Here is a 26604-nt window from a genome sequence, read left to right as displayed (position 1 = left end):
TAAATATAAAAATAACTCATATAGGGACATTTTTTCCACATCTTGAATTGTGGGTGCATATTAATTCTGCTCACATTTTGCCCCCCAACCCCCTTATAACATCTGACTCTGCTTCAAGAGAAACATAAAACACGCTAAAACAGTTTTCTATGCTGTTTTTCGTCATTGGAAAGAGCGACATATTTGGCTTTAAAGCATGATTTGAAAGAAACTGTGTTGCAAATGTCTGCGTGAATTTATGCACGTTATACAAAACATATGCCACCATTAATTATCATTTTGACAGCCTTAAGCTATATTTGAAAACATAATATTTTATAAAGAGGCATGCTGTTTTAACCACTATTCTCTCTAGATTTAACGTTAGTCAAATTAACTATAACAAACAGGTTAAACAAGCCATAGCTTACTTTTAGACGTGGTGAATGAAGTTCGAGGAGGTTGTGATGGTCGTATCCGATATCCCTTGCCAGTTATTATGCGTAGAGCAAATCGTCTTGTATGAATATGGTCAATTTCTAGTGTTTATATCCAAAAAGAAACGATGCTGGGAGATGTTTTTGTATTTAGCGCGCTCACTAAGGTGTAGCCTATGTTTTTTCTGTGCTCTGTGCGTCACGCAATCGCGCAGAATCTGATGACTGGCGTCAATGGTTCCGTTGCTTTAATTTTGTTCATCAATATAGGCTATGTTGCGATGATTTATATAAAAATGTGTATGAAGTCATTTTCGAGTCATACAGTTCAAGTCAAGTCAAGTCTCGAGTCATTTGATCTCAAGTCAAAGTCAAGTCAAGTAATTTTCTTAATTTAGTCAAGCAAGTCTCAAGTCCTTAAATTTGCGACTCGAGTCAGGTCATGTGACTCGAGTCCCCCATCTCTGGTTTGAGCAGTCAGAGTCTCCACACGGCTACAGTTTTTGAGGTCATAAATGATTGTATGAATAAAGCATCATTTGTGATGATCGTGTTTCTCCTTTGCCTCCCAGCTGATCTTAAACTTTCTTTCACAGTCTTCAAGGTTCTGCACTTTTCCTTGCGGCCTTGTCTGACCCTGGCGCTTCTGGTATGGATACACCAGGGATTGAGTTTTACAGATGGCTTGTTTGATATAAAACAGGAAATGTTTCTATATTTTGGTCTTACGGAACCATGGCAACATGCACTTTAATGACCATCAGTCATGTATAAAACAATGGTGAAGATTATAGGGCTATATATTTATATAGGGCTATCCCATCGATCAAATCACATTTGCCTTCAAATGGTTCTCTATTGTTCGGCAGTGTTTGAGAAATTAAATGTTACTCACATTTAACACAAATTAAGCATTAGTTGACTAATCGAATGAACTGATTTGATCAACCTTTTATTGAAGGAAAGAGAGGCTTGATGCTACAAACAACCATAGAGTGTAAGGATGTGGTTTGTTTGGTGTGAATTCATATAGAATTTATACAGAATTAGAAATACTGACAACATGACATCATGTATTTAATCCAAATATGTACACTTTATACTCAAAAGTTTGGGGTCAGTATTTTTTTTACAGAAATTAATACTTTTATTCAGCAAAGACCCATTAAATTGATCATTAAACAAATAATGTTACAAAGATTTCTCTTTAAAAGGTTGCAATATATCAAAGAATCCAGGAAACTTAATTATCAACACAAAGAACAGACCAGTGTTGCACGTGTTCCTTTGTATGACAAAAAAATATGTAAATGAGAACAGCTTTATGGGACATTCGGCTATATATTGTTAAAATACAGTAAGCAGCACTGATTAGGAGAGAAAACAGTTGCAAAGTGCCGACAGTTGGTGCGTGACATCATCTAGAGACATTTCGCAGCTTTTGCAGCCATTAGCTACTTTCCACTGAAAATAGTTGGCAACATGGGTACAGAAACACTTGAGCTGAGGTCAGATGAGATCTCAGCTCCATTATTTTTCTTTTGTAAAAGCTCTCTGCTTTTCTTTGGCAGTCTCAAGAGGAAAGTCCACATGGAGCCGATTCTTGGAAACCCTGTCATTTCTTTTTTTGTCCTCCATTTGTTGTCCTCAATGGCATATTCCACTGTCGCTCTGCGATTCACCGTGAACACAGAGTCCCCTCGCACTACCGCGGTAAACAAAGCCCCCTTACTGTTCTCGTACTGCCCGGGCATGGCCGTCCACTGACCTGAGGTCAGATTGTAACAGTCCATCATGCATCTCAAAAAATCATCAGATGGCCCGTTCCTCATGACGTACAAATTGTCCCTGTGGCCCACCATGCAATGACCGTAACTTTGATGCCGAACAAGTGTTGTGATTAACATCCATTCATCCTTGTTGGCTATGTACTCATAAATCTCAGTAGCATCTTTAGGTCTCCAGAGGCATATGAAAAGTCTTCTCATGGCTTTGGCGCAAGCGACGGTGGATGCAGGTCTTGGCAGATTGGCAGCAAAGCTCCAGGTGTCCGAAGAGACTTTGTACCTCTCCACAGAGGACATTATGCTCTTTTCATACTCTCCACCAATGACAAAAAGGTCGCCCACATGGCTAACAAGGGTGCAGTTGTAGCGAAGTTGCCGAGGGCTGGAAAATGTGCTCCAAGTGTCAGTAGATACATCATAGCAGAAACCAGACTGCACAACTTTATTGGTAATATCATAGACTCCTCCAACAATGTAGAGCTTGTTCTCTAAAACCGTAACCCCTGCCATGGTGGTGCTGGCATTGAGAGGCAAATGGGTGAGAACCTTCCAGTCTTTCTCGTCCTCATCAAGATAACAAACAGTCCTCATGAAGTCCTGCAACAGCTTGATGGTGGGCGAATGACTACCAACCATGATGTACGTACTAGGAACAAGAGGCTCTATATATTCAATCAAATCCTCTGGCAAGCCCTTCACATCTTCTTTTAGGTCTTCATAAATGTCTCGAATGAACAAAGCTGCACTCCTGAAGAGCTTCAATAACCCAAAGGTCGCCGCTGTGTGATACATAAGAAGGCAGTTGTCTGAAGTGATAATGTTTATGAGGTGCTCAGTTAGAAGCTCTACGTGAAGGAACGCAGTACACTCGATGGCGTCAACAATTTCATCACCGCTCAGCATGGGTCTTTCACTATGTATCACACGGAGGGCGATCAGGAATCCACGAGCGCTCGGCACCTGAAGAAAAAATTCATCATCCTGGCATTCCTTCATGCCAGACTGGAAAAGCGCTCGAAAGTATTCACAATGCTCCTCCAGGAGGCTTCTGTCCACCGTAAAAACACTTTCGGCAAATTTCACTTTCACTGTTTTTTCCATGAAACCCATTGGCTGGTAAACCGCCTTCCGAACGTCGATCTCTGAGCCAGCACAGCTGCTTGTCTCCATCAGGTTACCTCCTCTCATTTTCATCTGAACTCCAGAGAAATGCCCACACAGTCAAACCTGTCTGTGAAGACATTCACAGCACCATTGACTCTCCATGATGTGTCCTAAAGTGACAGTGTTGAAGCAGATGCAATTGACTCGAGTGTGCACTGTTTGTATTACTAACAACTACAAGAATAGAATCAGCTATACATAGAGGTGAAAAGTATGGTAGCATTATGCTGCTTGAAAGCAATGGCAGATAGCCACCACCATAGAGGGCAGCCGTCATCATGGTTATTTATTACCTTTTGTTCTTGGCAGGCATGAAAAGCAGGCAGAAAATTTCATCTTCTCTCTTTGATGAACAGATGAACTGCCCAAAGCTGTAACAATGGTATGCCTGTAAGGGTCACTCTTTGTTGCGGGTCAGCATTCCAGGTGAACATGGGACTGCTTAAAATATAAAATAAAACCAAGCAGAACTATGGGTAGGCCTACTGGGGGATGCTCATTTCAAAACACAAGCTAGCAGATACAGGCTAGTAGACGAGTTTAATTGCCAGTGACTCCAAATTATACATCTTTGAGTAAAGGATCGCTATTTATCTTACTTTTACCATATGTGGACACAAGCCCAAATAGCATATAATTCTTATAAAAATAGCAGCCTACAAATTAATTGAAAGATATTTCAATCCTTAAAGCAATTTAAATGCCCTAAAACTCTAAATTGCCATACATTGTGTGTTTGTGTTTAACAATGATAATTCCCATTTATAATTTGAAGAATGTTGTGAACCTTAAGAAACAGTGACGTCGAACATCGTCTCTCGTGATCGATTACTATGAAGCAAATTGACAAACCCGTTTGAACGTCGTCAGCAAACAATTAATCATAATTTTTCATCAATTAATTTCTTACATTTGGGTATTTTTAGTAGGCTACTTTTTAAAATATAAAACGGTACCGTTTATTTGAGCAATGACAAAATGAATGAGGCCGACAAAAAATACCCTTGTCTACATCATGGCAACAGTAGCGAGCTCTTGTCTTTCTTTTTTGAAATAACGTTTGACATAACAAATTATTATATCATTTCGTTTTAGATTTAAACATCACAAAAGCGTGTTTTTTGTTTTAAACGTCTTTAAGTCGTTGCTAGGTAGTCAACCTCGACGTCAAAAAAGTTTTCCCTGAAAAATTAATTGAGTAATTCGCACACTGTTAAAGGGAGTGGAACTGATTAACCAAACGCGAATTTTACAATTGCTGTTGCCTACAGTGTGATCTTTGAAGATTATTTTTATGTTCATGGGAGGCGGATTCACTGGATACATCCAGCCCGTCATGTGCTCCAGCCCACCGAACCAAAATATTCCTGCATTATTTATTTCACTGTTCATTCCCGTCTCGCAAAATCCTCTTCGGCTGCAAGAGACTTCCAAACAAAGCACAGAGAAAATAAGAAAAGACGCTTCCAATTTTGGACAAATGTTGTTGTGCGTGTTTGTAGACATGTCGTTTATATTGAAGTAAAAGGCGAGCCAGCTGTTTCGCTGGTGAGAAATCAGACGTCAGCATCATCCAGGTATGAACTCAGAAGATCAAAGCACATGTATACCGTGTGTAGGACTGCGTGATTCGGATCTTCTTTTTCATGTGTTCATTCGTCTATCTTATCACTTCTTCAGGATGTCTCTGATGTTTGGTAAAGCAAGAACGTGCAACATTGTCACAGTTCCTGAGAATGAGCCCTTGGAGTGTAACATAGTGATTTTGGGAGCTATGGGATCTGGAAAGTCAGGTATGATAAACATACATTGCAGGGGAATATCTTCGTCATGTTCATAATCACAAATGCACACTGAAATTGTCATGACACTTTGTTTCTGGTAGATTTGTTTGCAAAATCAAGGTGTCTTCAATTTTTAGGGAAGAGTTATACTGATATAATGTGCCTTGATTGCACTGTAAATCGTTTTGAATTTGTATTTCTATTTCCCCATATATATTTTCATATCTCTCAGATTGAAATAATTGAAATTACTGATCTGATTTATTTTATTAATGAATGTTTAAAAAAATATATTGTATATGTTTACCTGGATAACATATAGAGATTTAGTTTTAAGACGACACTGAAACAGCAGAACTTTTCCGTCGTCATGTTGGGATGCTCTGTTATGTAATTGAAAATATTTCTGAACTTAGACTTACAGGAAGTTTGTCTGTCCCCCCGCAGCACTTACTGTGAAATTCCTCACAAAGCGCTTCATCAGTGAATATGACCCAAACCTTGGTGAGTTTCCCATGCAGCTCTTACTGTTGTCACCAAGAATGTAACCAAATATTGAGGGGATCACGGGTAAAAGTTTAATAAACGGTCAAATTAGAAAACACTGAGTACAATAATGAGTGATTGAACATCTGGAGGGGACGTGTACCTCTCTACGTCTATAGTGGTTATGGTCCTGGTCTTAACACAACACTATTTGAAAGTGATTTATCAATCAAACAGATAATTTATCTTACCGAAGCATTATTGATAACTTTAGTTTCATATAGATATAACCAATAGGAACCCAGATGGGTGATTGTAAAATGTGAGACATAAAAGTCCTTGTCCTGACAGCTTTAATGTTACTAAAATGACAGGTTTTAGCATTCAACATTTTAAGACTTGCAGGCTTTTCCAAACCACTTTAAGTCTTAAGTCTTTTTCTAACACCATTTTGTTTTTTTCAAATTTTTAATAATTTGTGTATAATGTAAATAATATTAAACAATAATTACATATTGTTAAAATTTAATAATTTCATGAAATCATTACGTAAAATAATAAAATGTATAAAATGCACACGGATGGCAGGAACAGAAATGTCCTGTTTTATTTAGCGAAGAACTGGATGGAAAAACTTTAAGACAAAACACATTATGCAACTATCATGTAACTTGAGCTGGTGTGAAATTTTTCATGTTTTAGTGAATACCAGTTCTGTTGGTTAGTTTCTTTAAAAAAAAAAAAACACTATCTTCTTTTACACATTACATTTTCAGAAGATACTTACTCTTCTGAAGAAGTTGTGGACCAGCAGCCAGTTATAGTCAAAGTGATGGACACGGCTGATCAGGTAATCATGTCCATTTGTCTCTTTTGAGAATATTCTGCTTTATATAGATTGCCACCTGATATTTGATTATCTCCTCATAATCCTTGGTGTTTTACTTTCATGTAATGGAAGTTTGTTGCATAACCTTGGCAACTTTACAGTATGCGAACAAATCTGTCTTTATTTAAATCAGGATGGACCAGTCAACTGTGAGCGCTTTTTAAGCTGGGCCAATGCCTTCATCATTGTCTACAGCATTGACAACCGGAATAGCTTTCAGGCCTGCCAACAGTACATAGAGACTGTGACCCTTTACTCAAAAGGCCTGCAGCCAGACACTCCTGTCATTCTTCTAGGCAACAAAGTGGACATGGAGAGATACAGGTGAATTAAACATCCTTCCTGTTCAAACTCATACCCTCATATACCCTCATTTACTATTCCCTACATTACTCCACTAATATAGTCGAAGAGTGAGTGAATTCTGACACTGAGTGACCCAGAAGGGCTGCCGCTTTAGCGTAGTTTGTGCTTGCTGTTTAATAATCATTTAAACCTTAGCAAACTGGCAGCTCCAGTAGTAATGAAAAGATTTATCTTGAACTCTGTTTGGAAACAAGTTACCTTAATTAAACAATTTAATAATCAATTAAAAAGGAATTTATACCTGTATGGTATTACACTTTACCCACATTGGACTGTTTAGAAAATTGATGGATGGATGATTCAGCTGCACCGCCATCTTCTGGCGAGACGCGGGAAATCATTCTGCACAACCCTCACAGTGCATTATGGGTATTCTCTAGCCGTTGGTTGTTAATCAGTTGTACACTCATTATTGCGGTGCATTATGGAATCGAATTAGTGCACTTGATAACATTGATAATGGTTTCGGACACCACTACAAATGGCTGTCCCCTCAAATAGTGCCCTATTTTAGGGCATAGGGGGCGATTTCAGACAGCCACAATGACTTTTTATTTATTTTATTTTGGGGTCTACTTTTTCAAAAAAACACATTTTTTTTCACATAGTTTCAGCACCTCTCTTCCCAGTCTTTTGGTAACCCCCTGTTAGTTCCTGTCTATACGAAGTCTCTTCTTTTGAAAAGCGCAATCTGCTCTTATTGGTCGTCTGGAGCAGTATGTTGTGAGTGATTGGTCAACCGCTTTGAACATGTTTTGGAAATGTCTATTACCATACCCGCGATTTCCAACACACCACTAATGCAACTCAGCCAGGCCTCTGCCTCTTTTTTGCGTGTGTCTTGGGCAGGAATTATGTAAACTAGGAATGTTTTGACATGTACATTTCGGAAGAAAACTAAAGACTACAATGGAGGCGTTTCAGTGAGTTCAGAAACAGTGCATACGGATATAGAGAATAACTCCCCTTTGAGTGACTTTGTGTTTTGTAACTTTGCAGACCTTTTTCATGCAGCAACATTACACATTATTGAAAGTTGAAAATGTCAATTGACCCCTTTAAGCACAAATCTTAAACAGCCAAATTTCCTGTGTCAGAGTGGGTGTTAGTCAAAACAGTAACCAAACATAGTAAAATAGTGCATTTACATATTTGTACGAATGTCATTTTGTTAGTTTAACTGGAAGAACATATGACCTGTGACTAGCTAAATTACAGCAATTATGCCCTGTACTACCGCAAGTTATTTAGATTTCAATCTTTCATGATCCTAAAATGTTTAAGTAAGGATTCGATTGGTCCAGGAAACGACCATTTATTGCCTTTTTATTTTCCTTTCATTATGCAAACACAGTGCATAAAATGACCACATAACAGCTGGACTCAATCAAATCTATTTATGTAACTACAGATTTATGTGTGCTTCTTTGTCAGCCATGCTTTAAATACATGTTTTAACTGCTCATCCTCAGTTTTTTTCTGCCGTCCCATTCCTATTACCATAGAGACTTTCTTTAACCCTTTGTTCCTTAGGGTGCAGTTATCAAAAACACTTTTTATTTAGATTTTAGATCTTTATTCCTGTGATGCAACGCAACGTTTTCAACATCATTACTCCAGTCCTCAGTGTCACATGATCCTTCAGAAATCATTCTAATATGCTGATTTGCTGCTCAAGAAACATTTCTTAGTATTATTATCAATGTTGAAAACAGTTGTGCTGCTAGATTTTTTTGTGGAAACTTATCATTTGTTTTACGATTCTTTGATAAATAGAAAGTTTAAAACAACAGCATTTATTTGAAATGGAAATCTTTTGTAACGTTATGTCTTAAGTGGCGATTTTCATCAATTTAATGCGTTGTTGCTAAATATACTGTACCTATTTATTTCTAAAAAAATCATTCTGACTCCAAACTTTTTAATGGTAGTTGTGTAAAGAAAAAATCTATTTAATTAATCTGTTATTTAAATATTTTTTTTAAATATATTTAGTTGAATTGTTCTTTTACATGTATGTATTATATTATTAGCCGATTTTATTGACTCATTTAACTACACTTATTATTATTTACAATAATTTAATACATTTTTAAAACATTTATTTTCCCTCAGGATTCATGAAAAGGATCCTATATAGGCTAGCCTATATTATTATTCAGAATTTATTTTTGATTTTAGTAAGAGGTACATTTAAGATTTAAACATTTGTGCAATAATCTCTCTCTCTCTCTCTCTCTCTCTCTCTCTCTCTCTCTCTCTCTCTCTCTCTCTCTCTCTCTCTCTCTCTCTCTCTCTCTCTCTCTCTCTCTCTCTCTCTCTCTCTCAGACAGGTGAGCAAGGCAGACGGTGCGGCCCTGGCCTCGCGGTTCGGCTGCCGGTTCTTTGAAGTTTCCGCCTGCTTGGACTTCCTTTCCATTCAGCACATCTTTTACGAAGTCGTTCGGGAAGTGAGGCGAGAGACAGATAGGAGTATCCGTCCGCTCTTCATCAGCGAAGACAAGTCCGCGATCAGCCTGTCCTCTGCTCCTCCCCTCACCGCCTGCTATAAAGAGCTGCCCACTCCAGCCACCGCAAAGCTGGTTACGGTGAAGTCCTCCAGAGCTCAAAGCAAACGCAGAGCCCCCACGCTTACACTGCTCAAGGGCTTTAAGATCTTTTGATGTGATGCTGCCCTCTTCTGACACTGGAGAGGATCTACAAGAGGGGACGCTTGTCTGGATGTTATGTAACAGGACCTGAACAACGTCTCTCACATACTTGAGAATGCAGAATTGTATGAGAATGGACAATGTATTAAATATAGCCAATCAGAGCTCCAATTAATCTTTGTTAGCACTTCTGATGTTTCTGTTATAATTTAGGTGCTTTTTGCACCACTAGTATACTTGTATTTTACAGGATATTTGGATATTTACAGGATTTTAAGGATTCATGAGGACATGTTTTTTTTTCACACAGCAGAACATAAAACATTAAACTGTAAAAAAAAAGTTTTAATATTGATTAAACACATAATTACAACGTTTATTATGTTGCATCTCATCAAGGGAGATAGAAGAGAATAACTTACTATGCTTTGTATGGGCTGCAAAGAAAATATACAGATTAAATATTTGATCTAATTCATATAATAGAGGTTTGTATGGTACACTATTATGGTTTGGGGAAAAAATCAGTAATTTTCAAGTTTCAGCTCATGACCAATTCTTTTGCATTTTCACACAAAACTTTATCATTATTAATTTTGTTATAACTAGTACAATTTGCCTTTTGAAATATACCCTATAAAACTATATAAAATTATGTGTACATATATTGACACTGATTTTTTGACCCAAGGCTATAAGCATATATTTTGGACTAGGGAATAATTTGAGTAATACACAAACAGTAGGACTATATTAAAATGCAATCGCCTCAGATGAAGTTATCACTTGGGGGGAGTTTTGGGACAGAGTCTCCTCATCTGTGTTGTGGACGTCCTGTTCACCTTCCCCCTCCGATACCGGTTCAGGATACAAAGTAGACACGTTCCCGTCCTTCCAGGTAACCACAATTTCTCCAGGCTTCATTTCCTCTGAGGCTTTGCTGTTGGTTGAAGGCTCTTCCCAATCTCTTTGGCTATTGTGTGTTGTGATGTGTTCGGATGAGGTGGAAAGGCTTTTCTCCTCTTTGACCTGTGTAACCTTATCAGTGACAATGACCTCCAACCTCTCCATTTCAGGGTTCAACTCTGTGATTTTTGTGGCTGCTTTGTACTTGGCTATTTGCTTCCTGTTCCTGTATGGGAGACATGAAAGTTATGGAAAAATATTCCATATATATATAAATATACTGTATGCATATATGTATGTATGTACAGTGTGTATGTATATATATATATATATATATATATATATATATATATATATATATATATATATATATATATATATTGGGGGCCAAACAGGAAATAATTATTTGTAAATCTGAATATATAGATACTAATCTAAATATATAGTTATAAGCCTGAATATATACATGTAAATCTGAATATATAGTTGTAAATCTGAATATATAAATGTAAATGCGAATATATAGTTACAAATCTGAATATATAAATACGAATATATAGTTAAAATCTGAATATATAAATGTAAATCTGAATATATAGTCATGAAACTTGAATATATAAATGTAAAGTCTGAATACATAGTTATAACTGAATATGTAAATGTAAATCTCAATATATATAGTTATAACTCTGAATATATATTTATAAATTCTGAATATATAGTTATAACTTTGAATATATAAATGAAAATCTGAATATATAGTTATAACGGAATATTTATAAATTCAGAATTTATAATTATAATTCTGATTATATAAATGCAAATCCGATTATATAGTTATAACTGGATATACAGTAGTTATAACTCTGAATATATATATATATATATAAATATATATATATATTTAGACTTATAACTATATACTAATTTATATTTTCAGATTTGTAACTATATTCAGAGTTATAACTATATATTCAGATTTAGATTTATATATTCATGCGTATAACTATATATTCAGATTTGTATCTATATATTGAGATTTACATATAATAATTTCCTATTTGCCCCCCATAATACACACACACACACACACACACATATACATATATATTCTGAAGACGTCCTGTGCTCATAATTTGGTTGCTATAAGACTGCTGTTTGTTACCTGTGGTCGTAATGCTAGTTTGTACTAACCTATTAGCCATCATGCCCATGACCAACAGCATAGCACCAATCAGAAGACCCAGAAAAGCAAATGCCATCATGCCAAACTTCCATGATGTTGCTGTTAAACAAGAAAAGGGTATTGGACAGTCTATGAGTATTAATCTGATACCGTCACAACCATGTGTGCACTTAAGCCATTTCATGGATGGGGAAATTAAATTCTGTAAACGTGAGAAACTAGAAAGACTTTAAGTGCAAGCTTGGGACACTCACGGTCTTCTGTGCGGTAATACCACTGTAAAAACTTCATCTGTGCCTCTGTCATTCCCTGTGCAGGCGGCCCTTCAGCAAAGTCAAACTCGTCGACCTCTAAATCACTGTCTCTTCTGGGTCCTGTGAGAATGAGTGAAGATGAGATTTATATTTTAGCATGAGACAATAAAGAGTCGGAGCGAGGAAGGTCAGTGGAGTTTCTTTTCATATTCTAAAATGTGGCAGAAATTGCTTTACACTCTTATGATTGTGAAGCCAGAAATTGTGACATTATTGTCAAGCACATTCCCTATATAGTTCACATTACTATAATGCAATAAATAAATAAATATTAAATAACACAATTGAATTTTCTTTGACTTACTGAAATTATATACATTTAATAATACTATAGGTGTCACGTGACAACTAAAGAAAACTAGGTGAGGACTCAATTGCAAAAGAATAGTGATTTATTTAATAAAAGAAACATAAAGTAAAACAAAAACCCACAAGGGGGAAAAACATAATGTAAAACAAAACAACAACTTCAAAATCAAACATACCGGAGGTCACGGGAAAACAGGAGACGTATACAAAACATTAGACAACGATCCGACAAAGACTGCAAACAAGAGGAGACTTAAGAAGGGAACAAATCAAGAGGGGACAGGTGGAAGAACTCAAACAATAATCAGGTAACGAGGGGGAGGGATCAGACAAGGACAAGAGCACATGGCCCACAATAACAAAACACCCATGTGCAACACAAGACAGGACAGGCATGTGACATTACCCCCTCCCTACGGAGCGGCTACCAGACGCTCCATAAGACCAGGGCAGGGCGGGACGGGAGGGAAACACCAGGGCGGGACGGGCGGGACGGGAGGGACAGACCAGGGCGGGACGGGAGGGAGAGACCAGGGCGGGACGGGAGGGAGAGACCAGGGCGGGACGGGAGGGAGAGACCAGGGCGGGACGGGAGGGACAGACCAGGGCGGGACGGGAGGGACAGACCAGGGCGGGACGGGAGGGACAGACCAGGGCCGGACGGGAGGGACAGAACGCTTAGTCCTGGGAGGCCAGGGCGAAGCACACAGTCCATCGGGCGGCCAGGGCGAAGCACACAGTCCATCGGGCGGCCAGGGCGAAGCACACAGTCCATCGGGCGGCCAGGGCGAAGCACACAGTCCATCGGGCGGCCCGGGCGAAGCACACAGTCCATCGGGCGGCCAGGGCGAAGCAGACAGTCCATCGGGCGGCCAGGGCGAAGCAGACAGTCCATCGGGCGGCCAGGGCGAAGCAGACAGTCCATCGGGCGGCCAGGGCGAAGCAGACGACCCATCGGGCGGCCAGGGCGAAGCAGACAGTCCTTCGGGCGGCCAGGGCGAAGCAGACAGTCCTTCGGGCGGCCAGGGCGAAGCAGACGACCCATCGGGCGGCCAGGGCGAAGCAGACGACCCATCGGGCGGCCAGGGCGAAGCAGACGACCCATCGGGCGGCCAGGGCGAAGCAGACGACCCATCGGGCGGCCAGGGCGGTGAAGACCCCCCATCGGGCGGCCAGGGCGGTGAAGACCCCCCATCGGGCGGCCAGGGCGGTGAAGACCCCCCTTCGGGCGCCCAGGGCGGTGAAGACCCCCCATCGGGCGGCCAGGGCGGTGAAGACCCCCCATCGGGCGGCCAGGGCGGTGAAGACCCCCCATCGGGCGGCCAGGGCGGTGAAGACCCCCCATCGGGCGGCCAGGGCGGTGAAGACCCCCCATCGGGCGGCCAGGGCGGTGAAGACCCCCCATCGGGCGGCCAGGGCGGCGAAGACCCCTCGGGTGGCCACCACGGTGGCTCGGGCTCAGGAACAGCAGATACCGGCTCAGGAACAGCAGACACCGGCTCAGGAACAGCAGACACCGGCTCAGGTACAGCAGACACCGGCTCAGGTACAGCAGACACCGGCTCAGGTACAGCAGACACCGGCTCAGGTACAGCAGACACCGGCTCAGGTACAGCAGACACCGGCTCAGGTACAGCAGACACCGGCTCAGGTACAGCAGACACCGGCTCAGGTACAGCAGACACCGGCTCAGGTACAGCAGACACCGGCTCAGGTACAGCAGACACTGGCTCTGGAATAGACATTCGCTCCAGCTCTGGAACAGGCCTTGGCTCTGCCTCCGGCTCAGGAACAACAGACACCTGCTCAGGAACAGACACAAGAACTGTAACAGTCACAAGAACAAACACAAACACAGAAACAAACACTGGCTCTGGCGCTGGAACAGGCGCTGGCTCTGGAACAGACATTGGCTCCAGCTCTGGAACAGGCCTTGGCTCTGGAACAAGCACTGGCTCTGTCTCCGGCTCTGGAACAGCAGACACTGGCTCCGGCTCTGGAACAGCAGACACTGGCTCCACCGCCGGCTCTGGAACGGGCACTGGCTCTGTCTCCGGCTCCAGAACAGGCATTGACTCTGCCTCTGGCTCCGGAACAGGCATTGGCTCTGCCTCCGGCTCTGGAACGGGCACTGGCTCTGTCTCCGGCTCCGGAACAGGCATTGGTTCTGCCTCTGGCTCCGGAACAGGCATTGGCTCTGCCTCCGGCTCTGGAACAGGCACTGGCTCTGCCTCCGGCTCTGGAACAGGCACTGGCTCTGCCTCCGGCTCTGGAACAGCAGATACTGGCTCCGGCTCTGGAACAGGAGACACTGGCTCCGGCTCTGGAACAGCAGACACGGGCATGTCCAGGATCCGAGCCAGACGCTCCAGATAGTCCGTAAGTGCCTTGGCGGCCACACAAATGGGCATTTCCGGATCGGTCTCTGACTGGGCAGACTGGACGTGCTCGGTCTCTGACTGGGCAGACTGGACGTGCTCGGTCTCTGACTGGGCAGACTGGACGTGCTCAGTCTCTGACTGGGCAGACTGGACGTGCTCAGTCTCTGACTGGGCAGACTGGACGTGCTCAGTCTCTGACTGGGCAGACTGGACGTGCTCAGTCTCTGACTGGGCAGACTGGACGTGCTCAGTCTCTGACTGGGCAGACTGGACGTGCTCAGTCTCTGACTGGGCAGACTGGACGTGCTCAGTCTCTGACTGGGCAGACTGGACGTGCTCAGTCTCTGACTGGGCAGACTGGACGTGCTCAGTCTCTGACTGGGCAGACTGGACGTGCTCAGTCTCTGACTGGGCAGACTGGACGTGCTCAGTCTCTGACTGGGCAGACTGGACGTGCTCAGTCTCTGACTGGGCAGACTGGACGTGCTCAGTCTCTGACTGGGCAGACTGGACGTGCTCAGTCTCTGACTGGGCAGACTGGACGTGCTCAGTCTCTGACTGGGCAGACTGGACGTGCTCAGTCTCTGACTGGGCAGACTGGACGTGCTCAGTCTCTGACTGGGCAGACTGGACGTGCTCAGTCTCTGACTGGGCAGACTGGACGTGCTCAGTCTCTGACTGGGCAGACTGGACGTGCTCAGTCTCTGACTGGGCAGACTGGACGTGCTCAGTCTCTGACTGGGCAGACTGGACGTGCTCAGTCTCTGACTGGGCAGACGTGACGTGAACAGTCTCTCGCTGGGCAGACGTGACGTGAACAGTCTCTCGCTGGGCAGACGTGACGTGAACAGTCTCTCGCTGGGCAGACGTGACGTGAACAGTCTCTCGCTGGGCAGACGTGACGTGAACAGTCTCTCGCTGGGCAGACGTGACGTGAACAGTCTCTCGCTGGGCAGACGTGACGTGAACAATCTCTCGCTGGGCAGACGTGACGTGAACAGTCTCTCGCTGGGCAGACGTGACGTGAACAGTCTCTCGCTGGGCAGACGTGACGTGAACAGTCTCTCGCTGGGCAAACGGAGCGTGAACAGTCCCTGGCATGGCCCCTCTTCTCCGCTGAGTCCTCATTTGGTCGGATCGTTATGTAACCCAGGTTACTAAAGATGTTTTATTTTTTGAAATAGAAAAGAAAGAAACTGACACTTATGTGAATAAACAGTTATTTTATTAAATATCTGTAAAGAAAAGAGAAAACAAGAATACATAAATTAGAGAAGAGTGATTTGATTAAATGAGACAATGATTGGTCCTAATAGACGAATCAGAGTTGGCCGCCTTAGTGGGTGGAGTCATCGGAGTCGAGAGATGATGCAATGATCATTTTTTTTTCCGAGAGAAGCACGGAGAAAGAAGCACTGAGCGCGATCTGAGAAGAGAAAGAATTAGACTGAGCGAGCTAGTAGTTTGTTTAGAGAAATTTAGAGATATAGAACATAAAGATTTTGAGAAATAGAAACAGAACTTGATGCTGTGATTGATTGATTTTGAGTAAAAGTGAAACTAGCTTTTGTACGTGCATTGAAGTACGGGCCTAAAGCTGAGAGAGCTGCCGCGAACTTTTTCTAATTGATATTAGAAGTACTCTTGGTAAGTGAAGTTTTCGTTTTATTGTTATTACCAAGGTTCTTATGTATAAATATCCGATAAAATGTGTTCAAATGCCAAATATGTGTGTTATATTTAGCTAAATTTATGTAAGAGTCAACCTTCTGTAAAAAAAGGGAAAAATAATAGAAGATTTCTTCATAAATGTGTTAAATAAGTGATATTATAAAGGGAGAAGTTATTTTTGATGATTTGTGAAATGTAAATTTGTAGTTTTCGTCGAATAACTGAGTTTGAGCTAACGGATGAGTGTGACGCACGTGAAAATTGAGCAGATGTGGCCTAGCGCGTCATTTGAAATCCTGTTTTTTGAAAATAAATGAGAAGTTAATGTGTTAACATTATATGAAAAGTGAAGTTTGAAATGTTAATAGTTGAATATATTGATATTAAGTGTGGTAATATGTGTATTTTTGAGAAAAGTGCCTAATTGTACTTTTGGCCTTGTTTTTTCAAGGTTGGGTTTTTTTTCTTTCCCCCCCTTGGGCTTTCCATTTCTTTTTATATCCTTTCTGGATTTTCTTTTGGTTTTGTCTGATATTTTCTATTTGCTGAGTTTGGATGCTGAACGAGAATCGAGAAAGCTGCACGTGAGATGTCCCTGCTTCACAGCGAAAGTTCGAGAGTTGGTGCAAGCAGGAACTGGCGAGCCATGCCCAAATAAGGATCGAACTGCGAATCGAACTGTGAATATTGTGGTAGGATTGAGTACAGGTTTTCTCTTCCTGTTGCTATTGAACTGTGAGTTAACTTGAGTTGCGGAAGAAGGATCTCGTGAAGGAACATCGAACTGGAGCTGAGAACTGAGATAAAATCTCATATCACATTGAGATTTCTGTGAACACTGAGATAATTGGACGGTGATTTATTTTCTTTATTGTTATTTTGTTTCAATTCTATTGTGATTTATTTCTTTTGATTTGTCTATTAAGTGTTCATAATTTCTATTTTTGGGTAATAAGAGTGAACTGAAAGGTAATTTGAAAGGTTGAAATTGAAAAGTTACATTTAAATCAGACCAGAGGAGAAAAGTATTCTTAATATAAATAAGTCAAATTAGGAATAATTCAAATAACTAAAGAAACCTTATATCTTACTTATACCAAAATAAAAGCTAATTAGGTGAAATTAGATTTAAAACTAAATAGAAAGTATAAATTATAGTAGATAAAAAGAAAGAATAAAAGGTTACAATTAGGATTCAAATAAGAGTTTATTTATTTCTGGTTTATTTTCTTTTATGTGATGTGGTAATAATTTAATTTTATTGTCTTTTTGAACATTTTCTTTTTTTTCCCTTAATTGCTTGTTATTCCTTTTAAATATATCGTACCTGTTTTTCTAACTCAAACAGTGTGTCCCTGTGCTTCTTTGCTGCTAACACAGTCTCTTGAGCGAATTCTGGTCTTCTGATCGCTGGTCCATAGATTGAAGCAGTGTCTTCTTTCACTTCCCTCTGTGTCTTTTACTGAGGAGAGTGAGGGTAACACACTTGCCACGACACGGGTTACAGAAAGTTGGCGAGCCAGCAAGGAGACTGTTGCTTAGCAACAAGGATAGTAGTAGGAAACGAGCTAATTAGTAACCGAAATTTTCTCAGAGTGTTGATCTTACATTGTGACGATGGAAATCATTGAGAGAGAGAGTGTGGACGTAGCAAATGCGCTTCTTGTCAAAGGTCTCACGTTGACCGAAACGGATGATGAGCTGAGTATTTTCTTGCAAAGGTATGGCTCGGTTAAACGTAATTTGATAATTGACGATCAAACGTCTGAGTTCCATCAGCATGCCGTTGTAGAATATGCTCACAGCTCTGCAATGCTGGACTTAGCGCCAATGTTACCCATAACTTTGGGAAGTCTTTCGAATCCAAGCGTCATGTTCCAAGTACGAGCTTTGGCTAGTGTCCGTAACCAGACGACCAGTGAGAAACCTCTTTCAAATGTGTTTCAGGAGGAGTTGAATGAACTCCAGGAAGTTCACTCTACCAACTGTACTCCAGAGAGAGTGCGAAATGTGAGCTGTGATGATTCTAGGAAAGCAGAAACAGTAGAAATGCGAGATTTAGAATTCAAAAACCCAATCAAGAGACAGACGGGCCCTATGGCCTTTCCAGAAACCACCGTTGATGGTGTTACAGTGACTACTCGTTCTGGTTTCCCCATGAACATTGTAGACCCACCAGGTGTTCAGAAGATGGTTGTAGAGCACATAGTGAAGTCGGCTGATGCTACGATGTTACAGCAAACGTCAGTCCGTCTTAGGAATTTCTCAGGGAGGTGCCCGCGTCCTCCAAATGAACCTGACTTTGACACCTGGCGAGTAAGTGTAGAACTCCTGCTAAGTGATCCGGCTATTTCCGATTTGCAAAGAGTACGTAGGATCCTAGATAGCTTGTTGTCCCCTGCCGCAGACGTAGTGAAGCATGTACGACCTCCCGCTTTGCCTGCGGTGTACCTTGAGTTGCTAGAATCAGTGTATGGTTCTGTAGAGGATGGTGACGAACTGTTGGCCAAGTTTATGGGCACCTTGCAGAACCAAGGTGAAAAGTCATCAGATTTCTTACACCGGTTGCAAGTTCTTCTGAGTTCAACGATTAAGAGGGGAGGCATCGCGGAGAAAGATCATGACCGTTGTCTTTTGAAGCAATTTGTAAGGGGATGTTGGGACAATGGTCTCATTGACAGCCTTCAGTTAGGGAAAAGCGGAGCCCAGCCACTCACTTTCGCTGAGTTGGTTGTGTTAATTCGAACAGAAGAGAGTAAACGTACTTCCAAAGAAGAAAGAATGAAAAAGCACCTTGGGTTGCCAAAAACTCCTGTTGTTTACCCGAAACCTCGAGCTGCCACCCAGCAAGTGGCAGTGTATTCTCATGAAGCACCAAATGCTAGTAGTTCTGAAACAGATTCTCTAAGAAAGCAACTTGCAGAAGCTCAGGCCCAACTTGTTACTTTAGGTGGAAATTCAGATCAGAAACGCCAGAGCGGATGTTCTGAGAAAACAGAATTTGATGCTTTGAGAAAAGTAGTGGAAGAGTTGCGTGCTCAGATAGCCGCTATGCGAGTTTCCATGACTCAAGAAGCAAAACGTGAAGATTCAGACAGCTTAGAAGTCGCTAACCTACGACGACAGGTAGCTGAACTGCAAGCTCAGAATGTTGCTCAGAGAAATTTTAGAGATCACTCCCATGTGACTGCTAGTCCTCGAGTTTTTCCGCCTCAGAGTTTAATAGAGACAGATACTGGTCGAGATGTTAGAAGGGCCCAACCAATGACCAATCGGCCTCGTCCCGGATATTGCTTCCGATGCGGAGAGAATGGTCATTTGGCTGTTGCCTGTGATAATCCAGCAAACCCCTTGAGAGTTGAAGAAAAGCGTCGTAAGTTGAGAGAGCAGCAGGCCCAGTGGGACTCTCTGCAAGGGAATTCTTCCTTGTCTTTAAACCAAGGGACGTCTCTGTAGCGGGGCATACAGAGACGAGGTGTAATTTGAACCGCCCTAAGTGTTATAGACTAGAGGCTGACATTTTTTCGGGAATCCCACGGGTCACGGGATTCCCGTGGGATTCCTGCAGGATGGGAGTCATCTTTGCTATCAATCACGGGATTTGGACGGTACAGGATAAATGGTTAACGGGAGCAGACGGGAGCGGGAATCAACCAATAGCAAAGACGACAAAAAAAGAAAAAAGTAAATGCATCATTTTGTAGTTTCCTTTTAATACGCCTACAATGTAACGCAATTAAAAAATAACTACACGACCCAGCCGTCCCAGAAGCCATCAGTGCTTTTTGTCACGGCTTACTGCCGAAATTCAAAGAGCAGTGATGGAGGGAGCTAACAGCCGCGGAGAAGTCGATGTGGCAAAAAATGATTTACAGCGCAAAGTCAGAAGTAATGACATGTCTATTAAGTTCACAGAACTGGTCGGAAAGTCTGAAATATTAATTAAGTTTATGAGAGTAGAATGTGACGGTGATAGCACAATGTACGCTGCTTGTAAGACATGCTTAGTCTTAGTCAAGTACGCAAGTGATTCAGGGACGAGCGGTCGGAAGAAGCACACTTGCAAGGCAAATTCAGGAAAGAATCAGGCAAGCATCGCTTCGTTCATCAAGCGAAAATTGCCGTATATGGGAGCGGTACAGGAGCGGGAGTCAGTTTAAACAGGAGCGGGATGGGATTGGGAGTCAATTTACCAGGAGCGGGATGGGATGGGATTATTTTTTAAACTTTGGTCTGGGAGTGGGACGGGACAAGATTTCTTTCTACGGGAGTGGGACGGGACAGGAGTGAAAATCCACTCCCGTGTCATCCTCTATTATAGACAAGCGGCCGTCACGAGTAACCAGAATAGATCACCATTAAGGAACCTGCCAGAGGGGTTAGTAGGAGTAAAGTGCACAGCGCAGATTGTTATTGGGGGTAAAGTAGTTAGTTGTCTCCTAGACACAGGATCTCAGGTTACTACCATTCCTCAGTCGTTTTACAAGTCGCATCTGTCTGATCATTCGTTGAAGTCATTGGGAAACCTACTAGAGGTAGAAGGGGCCAATGGACAAGCAGTTCCATATCTAGGGTACATAGAGTTGGTCTTGAAGTTTCCGAAAGAGTTTGTGGGTGCAGAAGTTGAAATCCCTACCTTAGCTTTGGTAGTTCCGGATCTCAAGAGTCTGTCGCAAGTTCTAGTAGGTACCAACTCATTGGATGTGCTTTATGGTCACTGTATCAACGAGAAACAGAACAATCCTTGTTCAGACTTTCACGGGTATCAAGCAGTGCTTAGAGTTCTTGAAGCGAGATGGAGACAAGCTGGCAGTGAACCGTTAGGACATGTGAAGTTGATGGGAAGTATACCCGAGGTTGTGCCTGCCGGGAACACAGTAGTCTTGAATGGTTATGTTCAGCTTCGGGAACCTTGCTTAGAGAAATTGATAGCTCTTGAACCGCCTTCAACCCCAGCGTTCAGCGGTCTTTCGGTGGCGAGTTGTGTACACACTTTGCCATCCAGACGATCCTCCCAGCTGTCAGTTCTGCTCAAGAATGACACTCGGACTGATATAACGATTCCTCCTAAAGCTATACTTGCAGAGATCCACGCTGTAGAGAAAGTGATAGAGAGCACCAAGAGTTATTGCGGAGTAGAGTCATCAGCACCTACCTCTGCCAACCTTACCTTTGACTTTGGAGATTCTCCTTTGCCTTCACATTGGAAAGAGCGAATTTCGAACCGGCTAAATTCCATGCCTGAAGTTTTCTCTTTGCATGATCTTGACTTCGGTTGTACAAGTCAAGTGAAGCACCAGATTAGATTGACAGATGAGACACCCTTTAAGCATAGGGCGCGTCCAATTCACCCTCAAGACATCGATGCCGTTCGAAAGCATCTTCAGGAATTGATTTCTGCCGGAGTCATTCGCGAGTCCGAGTCTTCCTTTTCTTCGCCCATAGTGGTGGTCCGGAAGAAAGATGGTTCGGTTCGGCTCTGCATCGACTTTCGGAAGTTGAACTCTCAAACGATTAAGGATGCTTACGCGCTACCTAATCTAGAGGAGGTCTTTTCTGTGCTTACTGGTTCCAAATGGTTCTCGGTACTTGATCTGAAGTCTGGATTCTACCAGATCGAAATGGATGAAGCTGATAAGTGTAAGACTGCTTTCGTATGTCCCCTAGGCTTCTGGGAATTCAATAGGATGCCTCAGGGAATCACAAATGCGCCTAGTACATTCCAGAGGTTAATGGAGCGGTGTATGGGTGATCTCCATAGGAAGCAGGTCTTAGTTTTCATTGATGACTTGATTGTCTTTTCAAAGACTTTAGAAGAACATGAGTCGCGGTTGGTACAGGTCCTAAACCGGCTTAAGGAGTACGGGTTAAAGCTAGCGCCTGAAAAATGCCGTTTCTTTCAGACATCAGTCAAGTATTTGGGGCATGTTGTTTCAAAGGACGGAGTAAAGACCGACCCAGTTAAGGTCGAAGCTTTAAAGACTTGGCCGAGACCTACCAACTTGAAAGAGTTAAGAGCTTTCTTAGGCTTCGCAGGGTACTATAGGAGGTTCGTGAGTGACTACTCGAAAATAGTCAAACCTCTTACGGGACTCACTGAGGGGTACCCTCCACTTCGCAGGGGCCGCAGTGGGAAACGAGAGGGGGGCGAGTATTTTAACACGAAAGAGCAGTTTGGTGATCGATGGACGGATGCATGTCAGAATGCGTTTGATGATGTTATTTCAAAGTTGACCTCTGCTCCTGTCCTGGGCTTTGCTGACCCCAGACTTCCGTATACGCTTCACACTGATGCTAGTACTACGGGGCTGGGTGCGGCATTGTACCAGGAGCAGGACGGGCAGATGCGAGTGATAGCGTTCGCCAGTAGGGGATTGACAAAAAGTGAGGCTAAATATCCGGCCCATAAGTTGGAATTTCTTGCATTGAAGTGGGCTGTCACAGCTAAGTTTAGTGATTATTTGTATGGTACAGACTTCACTGTTGTAACAGACAGTAATCCTTTGACGTACGTTTTAACATCTGCGAAACTTGATGCTACCAGCTACCGTTGGCTGTCTAGTTTGTCGACCTACACTTTCAAGCTCCAATATAGGGCTGGGAGCCAGAATCAGGATGCGGACGGTCTTTCCCGGCGTCCACATGGTGAGCCTTTAGATGATTTGGTCTCTCAGAAAGAACGAGAAAGAATTGAGAAGTTTACGCTTCATCACCTTGCAGATCCTGAAAACAAGTCTGATGTTCTCATGGCTGATGTAGTGAAAGCTATATGTGAAAGGCATCAGGTGATTAGTTCACCTGAAAGTCTCAGTTTGACACACCCTTCTATTACATTAGTTGAGTCTCTCGCTCATTGTGTTAATGCTTTGCCGAAGGAGTTGCAACATGAGACTGAGCATGGGTTGCCTGTTCTTCCCAATCTCTCGGAGGCAGCATTGGCAGAATGGCAAGAGAAGGATCCAGAGCTCAAGGTGATAGTTGAGTGGATGAGAAATGGAACTAAGCCAGGTACTCTGAGGGGTCAGCCATCTGATTTAGCATTGTGGTTGAGAGAATGGAGTCGATTTGAGTTGAAGAACGGAGTGTTGTATAGGAAGAAGCAAGAGAACGGAGTCTCTCACTATCAGTTAGTGTTGCCAGTTGGACTAAGAGACATGGTGTTGCGTAGTCTTCACGATGATATGGGGCACTTAGGTATTGAGAGGACTTTAGACTTAGTGAGGTCCAGATTCTTTTGGCCAAGAATGTCCCAAGCCGTGGAGAAGAAGATCAAGACGTGTGAACGTTGCGTGCGTAGAAAAAGACCTCCAGACAGAGCCGCTCCCCTGGTTAACATTCAAACCAGTAGACCCTTGGAATTGGTCTGTATGGACTTCTTGTCATTAGAGCCAGACCGCAGTAATACCAGTAACATATTGGTTATTACGGATCATTTCACGAAATACGCCGTAGCAGTACCGACCCAGAATCAAACGGCTCGTACAGTTGCGAAGTGTCTGTGGGAAAATTTCCTGGTACATTATGGGTTTCCCGAAAAGCTACATAGTGACCAAGGACCCGATTTTGAATCCCGTACAATAAAAGAGTTGTGTCATGTAGCGGGTATTCACAAGATTCGTACTACGCCTTATCACCCCAGGGGTAACCCGGTAGAGCGTTTTAACCGGACGCTTCTCCAAATGTTGGGAACGCTAGAGAATGAGAAGAAGTCTAGGTGGAAGGAGTTTGTAAAGCCCTTGGTACATGCATACAATTGTACGCGTAATGATACAACAGGGTATGCTCCTTACGAGCTTATGTTTGGACGTCTTCCTCGTTTGCCTGTAGATTTAGCTTTTGGATTGCCAGCAGAATCTCCAGCTAAATCTCACTCTCAGTACGTTAAAGATTTGAAAGAACGGTTGCGAGAGAGCTATGAAATAGCTAAGAAGAATTCTGCTAAGATAGCAAAGCGCAACAAGGGAAGGTTTGATAAACGTGTGGTTGATTCAACCTTGGAAGAGGGTGACAGAGTTCTTGTGCGCAATGTTAGGCTGCGAGGAAAGCACAAGCTCGCAGACAAGTGGGAGCAAGGAGTTCAAGAAGTAGTTAGGAGAGCGGGAGATTTACCGGTGTACACTGTCCGACCAGTTGGGCAGAGTGGTCCCCTCAGGACATTACATCGTGACTTGTTGTTACCTTGTGGATTTTTGCAGCCGAGTCAACATGAGAAACAGCCTAAGCAAAGGGGTCGCAGGCCCAGAACTAGAGCCTGTGCAGATGATAATGATTCACAAGAGCCAGAATCTGAGTGTGAATATGAGTCTGACACTGATCGATTCATTAATCCTGCATTTAGGGATACAATTGATTTTGAAACCCGAGTTTTGGTGAGCCCCGAGCACTTGCCTTGTCGAAATCCTTGTAACGTCCCTGTTGACTTAACTGTGGATGAACCTGTGAGAGAGAACTTACCTGAATCTGGAGAAGCAGAAGCTCCTTCTGTTGAGATAGAACCTGTTCGTGTTGATTTAGAGATTCCAGTGAGAGAAGATCCAGAAATTGATCCCTGTTCTGAGTTTCCTTCCCAGGGAGCTGAAACAGAAATTGGTTGTGAAGGTGAGAACAGAAATGAAGAGAGTCCAGTTTTGATTGAAGCTGGAGATGTTGAACTTGATCAAAGTGAACGAGAGAACGACACAGAGTTTGAAGAAGGAACTATTCCCAGACGTTCGCAGAGAGAGCGAAAACCTGCAAAAAGGCTTGAATATCCCCAGTTAGGGAACCCACTTACCGTAGTGATTCAATCTCTGTTGCAAGGTCTAAGTGTGGCATTCAGTACTGCCTTAGAGGAAGTAAACGCTTCTTCTGTTGATGTACCTGTGGTTTTGATTCAATCCCAAAAATGTGTAGATGCAGCGGGACGTGCATGTATTCAAGAGGGGAGGGTGTAACCCAGGTTACTAAAGATGTTTTATTTTTTGAAATAGAAAAGAAAGAAACTGACACTTATGTGAATAAACAGTTATTTTATTAAATATCTGTAAAGAAAAGAGAAAACAAGAATACATAAATTAGAGAAGAGTGATTTGATTAAATGAGACAATGATTGGTCCTAATAGACGAATCAGAGTTGGCCGCCTTAGTGGGTGGAGTCATCGGAGTCGAGAGATGATGCAATGATCATTTTTTTTTCCGAGAGAAGCACGGAGAAAGAAGCACTGAGCGCGATCTGAGAAGAGAAAGAATTAGACTGAGCGAGCTAGTAGTTTGTTTAGAGAAATTTAGAGATATAGAACATAAAGATTTTGAGAAATAGAAACAGAACTTGATGCTGTGATTGATTGATTTTGAGTAAAAGTGAAACTAGCTTTTGTACGTGCATTGAAGTACGGGCCTAAAGCTGAGAGAGCTGCCGCGAACTTTTTCTAATTGATATTAGAAGTACTCTTGGTAAGTGAAGTTTTCGTTTTATTGTTATTACCAAGGTTCTTATGTATAAATATCCGATAAAATGTGTTCAAATGCCAAATATGTGTGTTATATTTAGCTAAATTTATGTAAGAGTCAACCTTCTGTAAAAAAAGGGAAAAATAATAGAAGATTTCTTCATAAATGTGTTAAATAAGTGATATTATAAAGGGAGAAGTTATTTTTGATGATTTGTGAAATGTAAATTTGTAGTTTTCGTCGAATAACTGAGTTTGAGCTAACGGATGAGTGTGACGCACGTGAAAATTGAGCAGATGTGGCCTAGCGCGTCATTTGAAATCCTGTTTTTTGAAAATAAATGAGAAGTTAATGTGTTAACATTATATGAAAAGTGAAGTTTGAAATGTTAATAGTTGAATATATTGATATTAAGTGTGGTAATATGTGTATTTTTGAGAAAAGTGCCTAATTGTACTTTTGGCCTTGTTTTTTCAAGGTTGGGTTTTTTTTCTTTCCCCCCCTTGGGCTTTCCATTTCTTTTTATATCCTTTCTGGATTTTCTTTTGGTTTTGTCTGATATTTTCTATTTGCTGAGTTTGGATGCTGAACGAGAATCGAGAAAGCTGCACGTGAGATGTCCCTGCTTCACAGCGAAAGTTCGAGAGTTGGTGCAAGCAGGAACTGGCGAGCCATGCCCAAATAAGGATCGAACTGCGAATCGAACTGTGAATATTGTGGTAGGATTGAGTACAGGTTTTCTCTTCCTGTTGCTATTGAACTGTGAGTTAACTTGAGTTGCGGAAGAAGGATCTCGTGAAGGAACATCGAACTGGAGCTGAGAACTGAGATAAAATCTCATATCACATTGAGATTTCTGTGAACA

At 42.3% G+C, this 26604-nt stretch overlaps 3 protein-coding genes across 3 annotated transcripts in view; 1 reads left to right on the top strand and 2 right to left on the bottom strand.

Moving 5' to 3' along the window:
• Positions 1–1347: 1347 nt before the first annotated feature.
• Positions 1348–3484, bottom strand: kbtbd13a (kelch repeat and BTB domain containing 13a). Its single transcript, XM_077227265.1, has one exon. The coding sequence runs from the start codon at positions 3395–3397 to the stop codon at positions 1871–1873; it is 1527 nt and encodes a 508-aa protein (XP_077083380.1). The 5' UTR covers positions 3398–3484; the 3' UTR covers positions 1348–1870.
• Positions 3485–4726: 1242 nt separating this feature from the next.
• Positions 4727–9919, top strand: rasl12 (RAS-like, family 12). The gene is made up of 6 exons (XM_077227931.1): positions 4727–4944; positions 5048–5160; positions 5599–5655; positions 6414–6487; positions 6660–6850; positions 9222–9919. The coding sequence occupies exons 2-6, from the start codon at positions 5049–5051 to the stop codon at positions 9553–9555; spliced, it is 768 nt and encodes a 255-aa protein (XP_077084046.1). The 5' UTR covers positions 4727–4944; position 5048; the 3' UTR covers positions 9556–9919.
• LOC143737026 (uncharacterized) overlaps positions 9871–26604 on the bottom strand; it is a 29641-nt gene continuing 12907 nt past the window's right edge. Inside the window, exons 3-5 of the mRNA XM_077227930.1 lie at positions 11890–12009; positions 11644–11734; positions 9871–10675 (exon numbers count right to left, since the gene is read on the bottom strand). Coding sequence (XP_077084045.1) covers positions 10297–10675; positions 11644–11734; positions 11890–12009 — 590 coding nt within the window. The 3' untranslated portion in view covers positions 9871–10296. The remainder of the gene's footprint in view (positions 10676–11643; positions 11735–11889; positions 12010–26604) is intronic.

The sequence above is a fragment of the Siphateles boraxobius genome, unplaced genomic scaffold (assembly GCF_051911475.1).
Source record: "Siphateles boraxobius isolate OS27281-9 unplaced genomic scaffold, OSU_SipBor_1 130, whole genome shotgun sequence".
Lineage (NCBI taxonomy): Eukaryota > Metazoa > Chordata > Actinopteri > Cypriniformes > Leuciscidae > Siphateles > Siphateles boraxobius.
This window is presented reverse-complemented; position numbering and strand designations above follow the sequence as displayed.

Excerpts from the sequence above, each read along its gene's own strand:
- kbtbd13a (XM_077227265.1), bottom strand. The coding sequence starts at position 3,397 with ATGAAAATGAGAGGAGGTAACCTGATGGAGACAAGCAGCTGTGCTGGC.
- rasl12 (XM_077227931.1), top strand. The coding sequence starts at position 5,049 with ATGTCTCTGATGTTTGGTAAAGCAAGAACGTGCAACATTGTCACAGTT. Across the intron at positions 5,656-6,413 it reads TGAATATGACCCAAACCTTG|AAGATACTTACTCTTCTGAA; the intron begins GTGAGTTTCCCA and ends TTACATTTTCAG. Across the intron at positions 6,488-6,659 it reads TGATGGACACGGCTGATCAG|GATGGACCAGTCAACTGTGA; the intron begins GTAATCATGTCC and ends TATTTAAATCAG.